Here is a 12,049-nt window from a genome sequence, read left to right on the forward strand (position 1 = left end):
GCTACAGGTGAAATAATAAATGAGGAGATCCTCAGCAGAATCAGCGGGGAACGGATTATCTGAAGAACATTGACTTGAATAAGGGACCGGGTAGAGGACAGCTGAGAATAATTTACACGTCAGTAAAAGTTACGGAAGCAAAAACAGTAGGGTTCACTGGCACTGGGCTATGTGCATCAAATTATTGAAATTGTTGGTCCTAAGTGCTTCCCTGAGACGATGAGGATGTTGACGTGTGTGGCGTCGTATCTGAGAGAAGACCGATGACACTAAAAAAAAGAAAGGGAAACAATTATCACCTCTTCCATCAGAAAAAAAGACTGAGCTGTAGGATTAAATCTTCTACACACGTTGCAGCAATGGAGTATTTGGAATTTATAGTTGCGCGTTGCATTTACACGATACACGATCGACAAATGCAGTTACAATTCCAAGGTGGCCCCAGTGCAGACCAAAAACAAGTTTTTGGGTAATGAAGTATTACAGTCCTGTGTTATATAACGCATTTTCAACAATTTATGAGAGCTGTTCAACATCACATAGAAAAATATATGATAAAAAAAAGATGTAAAGTCGCCTAGGGGTGACGTAGATGGAGATACTACCCATACAAATTGAGTATGGCACAACACTAATATAGACTACTTAAGACGTTCATTACATACACTGAAATAAGTAAAACAAACTATTGTGACTCACAGTTTCCGGTGAAGCCATGTCTGGTTTACCTGATATAGTATGTCATCAGCGTACCAGCAGTAGATGAATATTTCGTATATAATAACCATCAGGTACGCCTGGAGTTTCAATAATGTCATTACATTGCCAGTATTCTGTAAAAGTTAAAGAAAATAAAAATATTACATTCAGTGAATTAAACATTTAACACTACTAATATGGCACTAAGAAAGAATTGCCGAAGAGGAAGCCATACATAAATGAATAACAGGAATTTAGTTTATTTCGTAAGTATATTTTGCAATAAGGGTCGGATGTAATATCCACAATGAAGTCCAATATTTTACATATCTCAGTCACGAGAAGAGTGATTGATTGGTATTTCAAAGATGAGGCATTATCCACTTACTTAACACAGAAAATACGAATGGAAATGAAGTTCATTAAGCAAACGTCTTTATCTCCGAAATATTTTAGAATGAAACATCTTGATGGCTGAACGAATTTCTAACTTTTTGAAACTAGTCACAAAACGTACCGTTGAACTCTGGAACAACGTCACGCATATAACAACTGTAGCGCCCAAGAACTGGAACAGTATAATAATGTTCAGCAAACCTTCTAGTTCCTTGACTAGCCTGTAACAAGATAAGATAACAAGAAATTCAGTGTAGCGAACTTCAGCTGCAGATGTAACGTGCTGTTTGCGTTAGACTACAGTGCTCCAAATGGTAACTTTAAAAGCTGTGTGACGTCAGGTAGCTTTGACATTTGGAGGACAGCGTGCCGTGAATATTTACATAAATTGTAGAGTTTGCAGTCCTCTTAAAGTTTGTATTTATCTGTAGTGATAAGTGGTTTCGTACTTACAGCCATTATGAGATCTGAGAGTGGAAAGGAGGAACAAGCCCATTATCAGAAGTTCTAGAACATGAACATGGACGTCAACACCAACGTGTCCTCTCAAACAGGGAGCGGGCTGCATCTCTGTGTTGGACGCTACGGCGTCCCTGTCGGACACAAGATGGATGTCCTCTCAAGACGGCTCTTTCTCGCATGGGCAGCTGGCAGCTTGTAATTCTCTGCACGTACCATGGCGATCAAGTGTGAGAAATGTGAGACGGAACCGAAAGGTTAAGTGTTGTGGTAGGTTAAACAGCAGTGTAAAATGAAATAGACGCAAGCAAGAATCCACTATGAACTAATCTGTCGCACGTAGTTTTGACTATCACTATCTCCTGCAGGAGTACATGACACTTTCAATACTTCTCGTGTATCAGACAGGTATGCATTACTCCAACCTGTCAATTCATCTTCACGATAAGCCACACCAACGTCCATTCGTATAGCATCATACACAGTAGTCATGCGCTCCCTTAACGTCTACACATGATCGACGGTTTATGCACACATCAACTCCTTTAACTACCACATAGCCACAGATCCGACAGATTCGGATCCGGTGAACGGGAGAAAATGCTACCGAACCTCCGTCACCAATCCGTCACCCGTGAAATGTTTCAATGAGCACCGTCGCATGAGCCGTAGAAAACTGGATGCAATTAATGTATACCTAACCTCCAGTAATGTGCAGACGTTACAGTAACTTGTGACCAATGCATGAGACGCTGGCCGAATGGAGGAACGCAGTTGTAAAAGAGTGCGTGATTCGCTGTGATGAATCGCTGATGGGTGAAATCGGTTGCTTGGTAACCACATGCACCTTTGGCAATAGTGTCTGTTTCTGTGTAACAGGTGGGAATATGAGGACAATCTAATGTTTGCGGTTTTCGTTCAGAACCATTATTGTATCCAGGCGTGAACCTCTTCGTCCTAAGTAAATCCACCTCACGAATATCATTCTTCAGGGTTCGAAAAATATGGAAGTTGTTTAGGAAGAGACTGGGACTGTATGAATGTTGTGCAACCTGTTTTAGAGCGAATCTTCTACATCGTGCACGAAATTATCTTAGCAAAATATGGTCGGAGGTAGTTAATGTTTTCGGTTGAGATAGCTTCCGCAGACTTTCGACTTGTTCACGAGACATACGAAAGTCACAGAAGAATGGGTTCGCAAAAGACAAAGATTCGTTGTAAATTCACAACAGACACTTCGTTGACTACAAATATTATCTGAATATTCTTTTCACTTCCTCGATGAGAGTGCATATAAAGGAACAGTTGGTCGTCATTGGCACTACTGTTCAACTTCGACAGTAGTCGACTGATTCGGAACGCTTGCGCGCTGCCTGTTCCCTTGTCTCTCCGCGTCGGTCTACAAAGCTTCCTGCTCTCTTTGTGTTTAAGTGGACCCTTATGGATTTCACGCGTAACTGAAAACCACGCTTTTAACTACAGCTTTTGATATTCAGCTACTCTTAGAAATTTTTCAAATGAAATCATTGCGCCTAAGGCTGTTAATTTATTTATTTATTTATTTTTTTTTTTTTTTTGCGACTGCAATTTCGACATGTCATTTTCAAGCAATGTGGGATGTTGAAGTCAACTCAGTAATATAAAGCTGTGCCATGCTCTGTATGAATAGGTACATGAGGTGTTGTGAATTTATTAGCTATTCCATATACCATTTACGTTATGGAGCCGGTGAAACAATTACGTAAACAATCCAATTTAAATTTATTATATCACAATGTTTGAAAATGACAACTTTTCGAAATTTCAATCGCAGTAAAAAGTTTTAACAGCCGTAAGTGGAATAATTTCATTTAAAAATTTCACAAAGGATGTGAACCCAGGTATAAAAAAATGGCTCTAAGCGCTATGGGACTCAACATCTGTGGTCATCAGGGACATCACACACATCCATGCCCGAGGCAGGACTCGAACCTGCGACCGTAGCACCAGCGCGGTTGCGGACTCAAGCGCCTAGAACCGCTCGGCCACAGAGGATGGCCACCCAGTTATCAAGAAACTCGTGGAAAACATTTGCTTCTATAAGCAGCGCCACCGCTGCTTATCCGAGTATCACACTTTCTGTTAGTCACTTCACGTTACGTGTAGGCATTCTCTGTGTCTCTTCTTTGTTTATGGTACAGATTTACATTTTTCCTGTGTTTGTGTGTAACAGGTTCGTGTTCATGTTGTAAAAAATATTGAAATAGCTATGCTTCTCCACTATACCCATTTTGGATTGTGAACTGAAACTATGACTTTTAATTGTCGACGTATATGGGTATAATACGAGATGCGTTAAATAAGGAACGCAACACATTTTTCCTGAAAGCAGGGTGGTTTTAATCAGTTCACGGAACTATTCCTAACTCTTTTGCCTACAAAACCCTATATTTAAACACTACTCCATTCAATGTGACAGCCCTACACTACCTTAGTGGGAGGGACTCGAATGAGAGTGTCCGCACGTTTCACCACTACAGGAGTGGCAGCTGTGTACGGCCAGCCAGCACGTGAGTTATCGGACTGGTCTGCGAGGCCTTGTTGCGATGATGACAAACGCCTCGCCCAATGACTCATTGCGCATGTGTTCACTGCCAGGTCTCCGTAGACATTGTGCAAGTGCCTATGAATATCTGTTATGCTCCAGTTTTCCACCAAAGGAAACTCAATGACAGCTCTCTGCTTGTAATGCAGCTGCGTTAAAGACGCCGTTTTCAAATCTATGTACAGCGCCTCCACCTGTCGGAACTTTACGAAAACTTGGGGTTGAAGCATGCATATTCCACGATGTACCACACCAAATTCCTCATTTTTTCATTGGCCGAGAAAAGAAGTGTTGCATAACTTATTGAACACCCATCATATGCAAGCATTCAGTCTTTAGAATTCGGCCACAACTTATTTTAGTTTTCAAAGCACAGTGGTCCAGTCATCATATGGAAGTGCTAAGGGAACATTTCCTGGACAATGGGAAAGTATACGCTATGGTCTTGGAGCAAGAACAATTAGTAGCACTCTCTTTACTAATATCAATTTTGCTTTTTATTATATATATTCACATGGTAGTAAGAATAGAAGCTCTTTCACATATGCCAGTAACTGGCAGAAACTTTAATTATGTAGCACATATTTAAGTCTTTATCTTTCGTGTAACATTTCGATCCGTATTACGTGTATACTGTCAACGTGCGAACACAACTGCAGTAGCAGTGTCTGCTTACTTTCACTACGCAACCGTGGAAATAAAAACTTTGTAACGCAATGCATCGTTACTAAAAGATCGAGACGTGGCAAGTGTGATGTGTAGCATAGCCGGCATTGTTTATATCGACATTCAGTGTTTACTTACTGCAAGGAAATCTGAAAAGGTGTGGCTAAATACTGTGTGTGTGTGCGTGTCAGTGTGAATTTGTCACGGACAGCACGATACAGTGCAAGGCAAGTATCCTAAAACAAAACCAACTTTTCGTTTTAAAAACTTCCATTGTTGTAGCAGCACCGTCGAACATAGCGTCTGTTAAAGGCGTAAGTCAAGCGCCGGCACGAAAGACTGGAAACGAGAGAGCAGAGAGGGTTGTGAGGATGACGTCAGCAATCGCACACTGACTGGCCCCTCTTCAGGACGACAACGCTACAGCAGCGGTATCTATGGGCCCAGTTCCACGAGAATCTTCAAGGCCAACGACCTGAATAGAAGCGTCACAGCTCATTACGTTGCTCGTACATACTATGTAGCTCAAACTCGGACATGTTATACCGAAGAACGTTACTTATTTTGTCTATCGCCCATTGCTTGGGACACATCTATGTATTACTCATTGTTAAGTATTGTGAATTACTTTTCGCAATTGAGTCGTGGTATAAAATTGCTGTTTTAAAGAGCGCGCCGCAGCTCGTAGTGTGAAGCAGTCACCCTTCGTTTCTAGTGGTGGCGCCGCTGTGGCAATCGCAGCTTTGGTGTCTCCCTCTGGTGGGAAAGGGGAAAGGTTGCCTGTTGACGTGCATTTAAGGGGCGCAATGACCTCGCCAGTCAGCTTTCTAGTCTGTCTCTCGTCCGCATTTGTTAGGCAGTTAGTGTCTGTCTGTCGTTCGGTGTGCTAGTATGTCCGTCGTTCGGAACAACCTTTAAAGCCAGCAAAATGAGAGTCTTTCCACCCCGGTCGGGGTTTAGTTCCTGCATCTCAGTCTGCGCGTTAGGCCGCCAGTCTGCTCGAGTTTGCTCAGGCAATGGTCATTGGCGGTTGGATCGATCGGTTGGTCGGTCACGCACTGAGACACAAGATGACTTGTCCCTCTTGAGCGTCGGCGCATGTGACTTTGCCACGTGAGTCCAGTGGGCCGCGGTGTATAGCGAGGGGTAGTGACTTCGCGGTCTACAGGAGAGCAAGAGGAGTCAACCCACGACATCAGTCTGGCCGGTGTGAGCTGCGACGCCGTGAGACGGGAGATCGGCGCGCCTTCCTGCGTCCTTTGAAGCTGCTAGCAGCGGACGGTTCGGGAGAGCGATTCGGGGGTGCTGCGCCACGTCTTCTCGAGAAAACGCATTTTATTAGAAGTTAAGTGATTGGTGATACGTTATTTGATTTACTCTTGTTAAATTCTACTTGTTTTCTTGGTGAGGTCACCAGCCGTTTTGCTTTGGGGTCGTCTCACCATTCTACTCCGTTTGCCCACCCGCGAGAAGGTGGTTGTTTATAAATTGGGTGGTCCGTTTTTCCCTTGTGGAGTAGGGGCGGGTTAGAGCAACCTGCGGTTCGGGTTGTTCGGTAATCTCCCTATCAATCTACCGTACGTTAGTAGCTGCCTCTGTCATGTTTGTCGGATGTGGAGTGTTAACGAATCTATTGCTTGGAGTGTAACGGCCTAGTACCTGAAATATGTTTTGACCTTTGGAAACTTTGATTTATTGCCTTTGATCTTGATAGGCGGTATCTGTGTACTGTAGAGCATCTTAACTATTGTTTGGCCAACCTTGTAAAATTTTATATAAGATTGCATTTCATGGACTTTTATTTAAAGGATCATTTTAGTACAAAATGTTGCCATTCTTTCACCGTAAGACTTTTCTTAGAAGTTAAAATCAAGTAGCACCTTCGCTGGCAAGGTTAATATTTTAATTGTTAGTGTTTTGTACCAGCCCACATCTCGTGGTCGTGCGGTAGCGTACTCGCTTCCCACGCCCGGGTTCCCGGGTTCGATTCCCGGCGGGGTCAGGGATTTTCTCTGCCTCGTGATGGCTGGGTGTTGTGTGATGTCCTTAGGTTAGTGAGGTTTAAGTAGTTCTAAGTTCTAGGGGACTGATGACCATAGATGTTAAGTCCCATAGTGCTTAGAGCCATTTGAACCATTTTTTTTTTTTTTTTTGTTTTGTACCATTTCCATCCCTCCTACGGGAGGTGCATAGTTTGTGTGCTTGTGAAAATTGTTAAAACTCTGAGTTTAAAGTTATCTTATGAGTTGCAGATTTGCACAAGTGTAGCCTTTCAGAGGTTGTTGTGAACGGTCGTAACTAAGGCCGTGTCAAAACTTATTTCTTCTGCCTCTGAATAAATTGTAACTTTCATATTTAGAGGGCGATTTCTGATTATAATTTCAAATCTGTTTCTTTTAAAAAATGCTTTCAGGCACTATTAAAGTGAACAAAATTTCCATTTGTTACAAGGAATTTGGTTATGATTTCATCAGTTACTCCCTGGCAACTACTTCCATGCTTACACAGTGTGATTAAATGTGTTAATGTTCTTGATAAATCACTAGTAAATAAAATAAATTCTTAAGAATATTCTTTGAAAACAAATCACGGTTCATTACTGGTAGCAGAGCGTGGTTAGTGATAATGCCCCTGCTTTTGTGTCAGATAACTTTAATGCCTTTTGTTTCGGGAATGGCATCAAGCACATAAACACAACACCGTATTACCCTCAGGGGTCCTTCGATGAACGTGTGAATCACAACCTAGAATCAGCTTTAATAATTTACCATCAAGTCAAACCGAGTAAGTGGGATACAAACTTGCCCTGGATTAATTTTGCGTTTAACACTGCGGTTCATGAGGCATTGAAGACTACTCCGGCCTCTCTCTTATTGGCGTATCCTATCAATTCGCCTTTGTCTAACTTGTGGCGCATCCAAGACTTACTCCGTGAGCCGGTATCCCCGGGGTTAATTAGAAGGAACTGGAATCGGGCTCGTCGCAATAACGCGGCTGGCCATGGTCGTCAAGCCGTGCGGTACAACGGCAATAGGCGTCCGTATCGGGGAAAACCGGGGGATCAAGTCTATATTAAGAATTTTCAGGCTCGAGGAAGGATGAGGGGCCGAGTAGGGAAGTTCACAGCCCGCTGTATAGGTCCATTCACGGTGCTTCGTGTGTTGGGGCCGGTTAACCTGTTAGTCAGACATGATCAGATCGGAAGGGAATATCGAGTCCATTTGAGCCAGGTGAAGTCTCTGAGTTCGGGCGCCTGTTCTAGTTTGAGGGGAGGAGGTTGAGCCGTGGTAAAAATTGCTGTTTTGAAGAGCGCGCCGCAGCGCGTAGTGTAGAGCAGTTGCCTTCAGTTTCTGGCGGTGGCGCCGCTGTGGCAATCGCAGCTTTGGTGTCTCCCTCTGGTGGGAGAGGGGAAAGGTTGCCTGTTCACGTGCGTTAAAGGGGCGCTATGAGCTCGCCAGTCAGTCAGTCTGAGTCAGTCTCTCCCACCCAGCTTGCTAGTCTGTCCCTCGTCCGCATTTGTTAGGCAGTTACACATCTGTGCATTACTCATTGTTAAGTATTGTGAATTACTTTGGCCGGCCGGAGTGGCCGAGCGGTTCTAGGCGCTACAGTCTGGAACCGCGCGACCGCTACGGTCGCTGGTTCGAAACCTGCGTCGGGCATGGATGTGTGTGATGTCCTTAGGTTAGTTAGATTTAAGTAGTTCTAAGTTCTAGAGGACTGATGACCTCAGCAGTTAAGTCCCATAGTGCTCAGAGCCATTTGAACCATTTTTTTGTGAATTACTTTTCGTAATAAAACTCATTAATACTATTTGTTTCAATTGTTATCCAGTGGTCCGAGAAAGCAGGTTTACTGGACACCCCATATTCGACGACTACGCAGGATTCGACCGCGTCTTGTTGCAATGGTTCAGATGATGTTCCCGTGGCACCTCCGTCTCATAATAAGCCTGCAGTGTCCTGACAACTAGTTAATCGTGCACAAAATAGCAAAACATTAAAAGACCAACTGTTCATATTATGTCCGCATAAACCGCATCCCCTTTTCTTATTTTCCTCTCACGAATCTAATGGCGGATGTAAAGCCGAAACCGTTTATAATTTAAAAACATATGATTGATTGATTTGTATGTTTTAAATTAAATACTCACTCTATTATAGCGTGATGGTCCCGAATGCAGGTGCGCAAATCCACCCACTGGTTTTCCTCTTCGGAAAATCCGACCTCAACTTGTCGTCGGAATATAGGAGAATTTCTCGAGCTGGTGGATCGTTTGTCGTAAAGTTCTCCGATGCGACGCAATCTGACGCCAAGAACTTGCAGTTGGGCAGCGATGTGGATAATGATGGAGACGAAGAACAAGTCGAGGCAGACGGCGGCGAAGAAGCTGTACTGCATGCTGAACAGCTGCAGCACGCAGAGCAGCTCGTACAGCGGGCTCTCCGTGTCGCGGCTGGAGTACCACGCGGTGGCCGGCAGCTCGCGCTCAGGGGGGCCCACGTGCAGCCTCCTCATGACGGTCGGCGTGACGGCCCAGACGGCGGGCGACGAACCGCCCAGCAGCGTCATGTACAGGGTGACGTTGCGCGCCGACTTGTACGACGCGCTAAGGATGGACATTACTTCCGGGTCGGCCCACTTGCTCTGCTCGGACCTGGCCGAGTCGATCTTGTTGACGATGCGGAAGAAGTCGACCTTGCGCCGGCAGAAGACGTAGGACTTGATGAGGCCGAGCACGACGGTGATCATGAGGCAGACGTCGTGCGTGACCTTGCCCACGTCGCCCCAGAAGTGGAAGAGCGCGCGCGCCTGCGCCACCAGGAAGCTGAGCTGCGTGCACAGCGCCCAGCAGGCGTACAGCGACCAGCAGGTGGAGAGCGCGCAGCCGCGCCAGCCGGGCGGCCGCCACAGCCCGCCCACGGCGAGCACCCGCGCGTTCAGCCGCAGCGCCGACTCCGACCAGGGGGTGGCGGCTGCCATCGCCGGCGGCGGGGCCTGCCGGGGGGGGGGACGACAAACGCAGTCCGAGTCGTACTCCGACCAGGGGGTGGCGGCTGCCATCGCCGGCGGCGGGGCCTGCCGGGGGGGAACGACAAACGCAGTCCGAGTCGTACTTGAAAACTGCTATAGTGTGTAACCTTATCCAGAGTACGTGTCCGGTATGACATCAGTAACAGTGCTCTGGAAATAGTCCCCAAGTAGTGCAGAATTTTGATCCATGAATGAACAAAGACATGCAGTGTAACTGTGAGTTTCACTCATCAAAAATCGCGTGAGATGTAGAAGTAGATAGCACATTGTAGCAGGTAGTTACACTACTGGCCATTAAAATTGCTACACCACAAAGATACCGCTCTGCAGACGCGAAATTTAACCGACAGCAGGACGATGCTGTGATATGCAAATGATTAGCTTCTCAGAGCATTCACACAAGGTTGGCGCCGGTGGCGACACCTACAACGTGCTGATATGAGGAAAGTTTCCAACCGATTTCTGCGTTCAGCCGCAGCGCCGACTCCGACCAGGGGGTGGCGGCTGCCATCGCCGGCGGCGGGGCCTGCCGGGGGGGAACGACAAACGCAGTCCGAGTCGTACTTGAAAACTGCTATAGTGTGTAACCTTATCCAGAGTACGTGTCCGGTATGACATCAGTAACAGTGCTCTGGAAATAGTCCCCAAGTAGTGCAGAATTTTGATCCATGAATGAACAAAGACATGCAGTGTAACTGTGAGTTTCACTCATCAAAAATCGCGTGAGATGTAGAAGTAGATAGCACATTGTAGCAGGTAGTTACACTACTGGCCATTAAAATTGCTACACCATAAAGATACCGCTTTGCAGACGCGAAATTTAACCGAAAGGAAGACGATGCTGTGATATGCAAATGATTAGCTTCTCAGAGCATTCACACAAGGTTGGCGCCGGTGGCGACACCTACAACGTGCTGATATGAGGAAAGTTTCCAACCGATTTCTGCGTTCAGCCGCAGCGCCGACTCCGACCAGGGGGTGGCGGCTGCCATCGCCGGCGGCGGGGCCTGCCGGGGGGGGGAACGACAAACGCAGTCCAAGTCGTACTTGAAAACTGCTATAGTGTGTAACCTTATCCAGAGTACATGTCCGGTATGACATCAGTAACAGTGCTCTGGAAATAGTCCCCAAGTAGTGCAGAATTTTGATCCATGAATGAACAAAGACATGCAGTGTAACTGTGAGTTTCACTCATCAAAAATCGCGTGAGATGTAGAAGTAGATAGCACATTGTAGCAGGTAGTTACACTACTGGCCATTAAAATTGCTACACCATAAAGATACCGCTTTGCAGACGCGAAATTTAACCGACAGCAGGACGATGCTGTGATATGCAAATGATTAGCTTCTCAGAGCATTCACACAAGGTTGGCGCCGGTGGCGACACCTGCAACGTGCTGGTATGAGGAAAGTTTCCAACCGATTTCTCATACACAAACAGCAGTTGACCGGCGTTGCCTGGTGAAACGTTGTTGTGATACCTCGTGTAAGGAGGAGGAATGCGTACCATCATGTATCCGACTTTGATATTGGATTGTAGCCTATCGCGATTGCGGTTTATCGTATCCAGACATTGCTGCTCGCGTTTGTCGAGATCCAATGACTGTTAGCAGAGTATGGAATCGGTGGGTTCAGGAGGGTAATACGGAACGACATGCTGGATCCCAATGGCCTCGCATCTCTAGCAGTCGAGATGACAGGCATCTTATCTGCATGGCTGTAACGGATCGTGCAGCCCTGTCTCGATCCCTGAGTCAACAGATGTTGATGTTTGCAATACAACAACAATCTGCACGAACAGGTCGTCGACGACGTTTGCAGCAGCATGGACTATCAGCTCGGAGACCATGGCTGCAGTTAACCTTGACGCTGCATCACAGAAGGAGCGCCTGCGATGGTGTACTCAACGACGAACCTGGGTGCGCGAATGGCAAAACGTCATTTTTCGGATGAATCCAGGTTCTGTTTACAGCATCATGATGGTTGCATCCGTGTTTGCCGCCATCATCGGAAGCGTGTATTCGTCATCACCATACTGGCGTATCACCGTCGTGATGGTATGGGGCGCCATTGGTTACACGTCTCGGTCACCTCTTGTTCACGTTGACGGCACTTTCAACAGTGGACGTTACTTTTCAGATGTGTTACGACCTGTGGCTCTACCCTTCATTCGATCCCTGTGAAACCCTACATTTCAGCAGGATAATGCAC

At 45.9% G+C, this 12,049-nt stretch overlaps 1 protein-coding gene across 1 annotated transcript in view; it reads right to left on the bottom strand.

Annotated features, from left to right (window-relative positions):
* LOC124805427 (odorant receptor Or2-like) overlaps positions 1-9,787 on the bottom strand; it is a 49,213-nt gene extending 39,426 nt beyond the window's left edge. Inside the window, exons 1-3 of the mRNA XM_047265988.1 lie at positions 8,958-9,787; positions 1,217-1,316; positions 729-833 (exon numbers count right to left, since the gene is read on the bottom strand). Coding sequence (XP_047121944.1) covers positions 729-833; positions 1,217-1,316; positions 8,958-9,787 — 1,035 coding nt within the window. The remainder of the gene's footprint in view (positions 1-728; positions 834-1,216; positions 1,317-8,957) is intronic.
* Positions 9,788-12,049: the final 2,262 nt, after the last annotated feature.

Source organism: Schistocerca piceifrons, chromosome 7 (assembly GCF_021461385.2).
Source record: "Schistocerca piceifrons isolate TAMUIC-IGC-003096 chromosome 7, iqSchPice1.1, whole genome shotgun sequence".
Lineage (NCBI taxonomy): Eukaryota > Metazoa > Arthropoda > Insecta > Orthoptera > Acrididae > Schistocerca > Schistocerca piceifrons.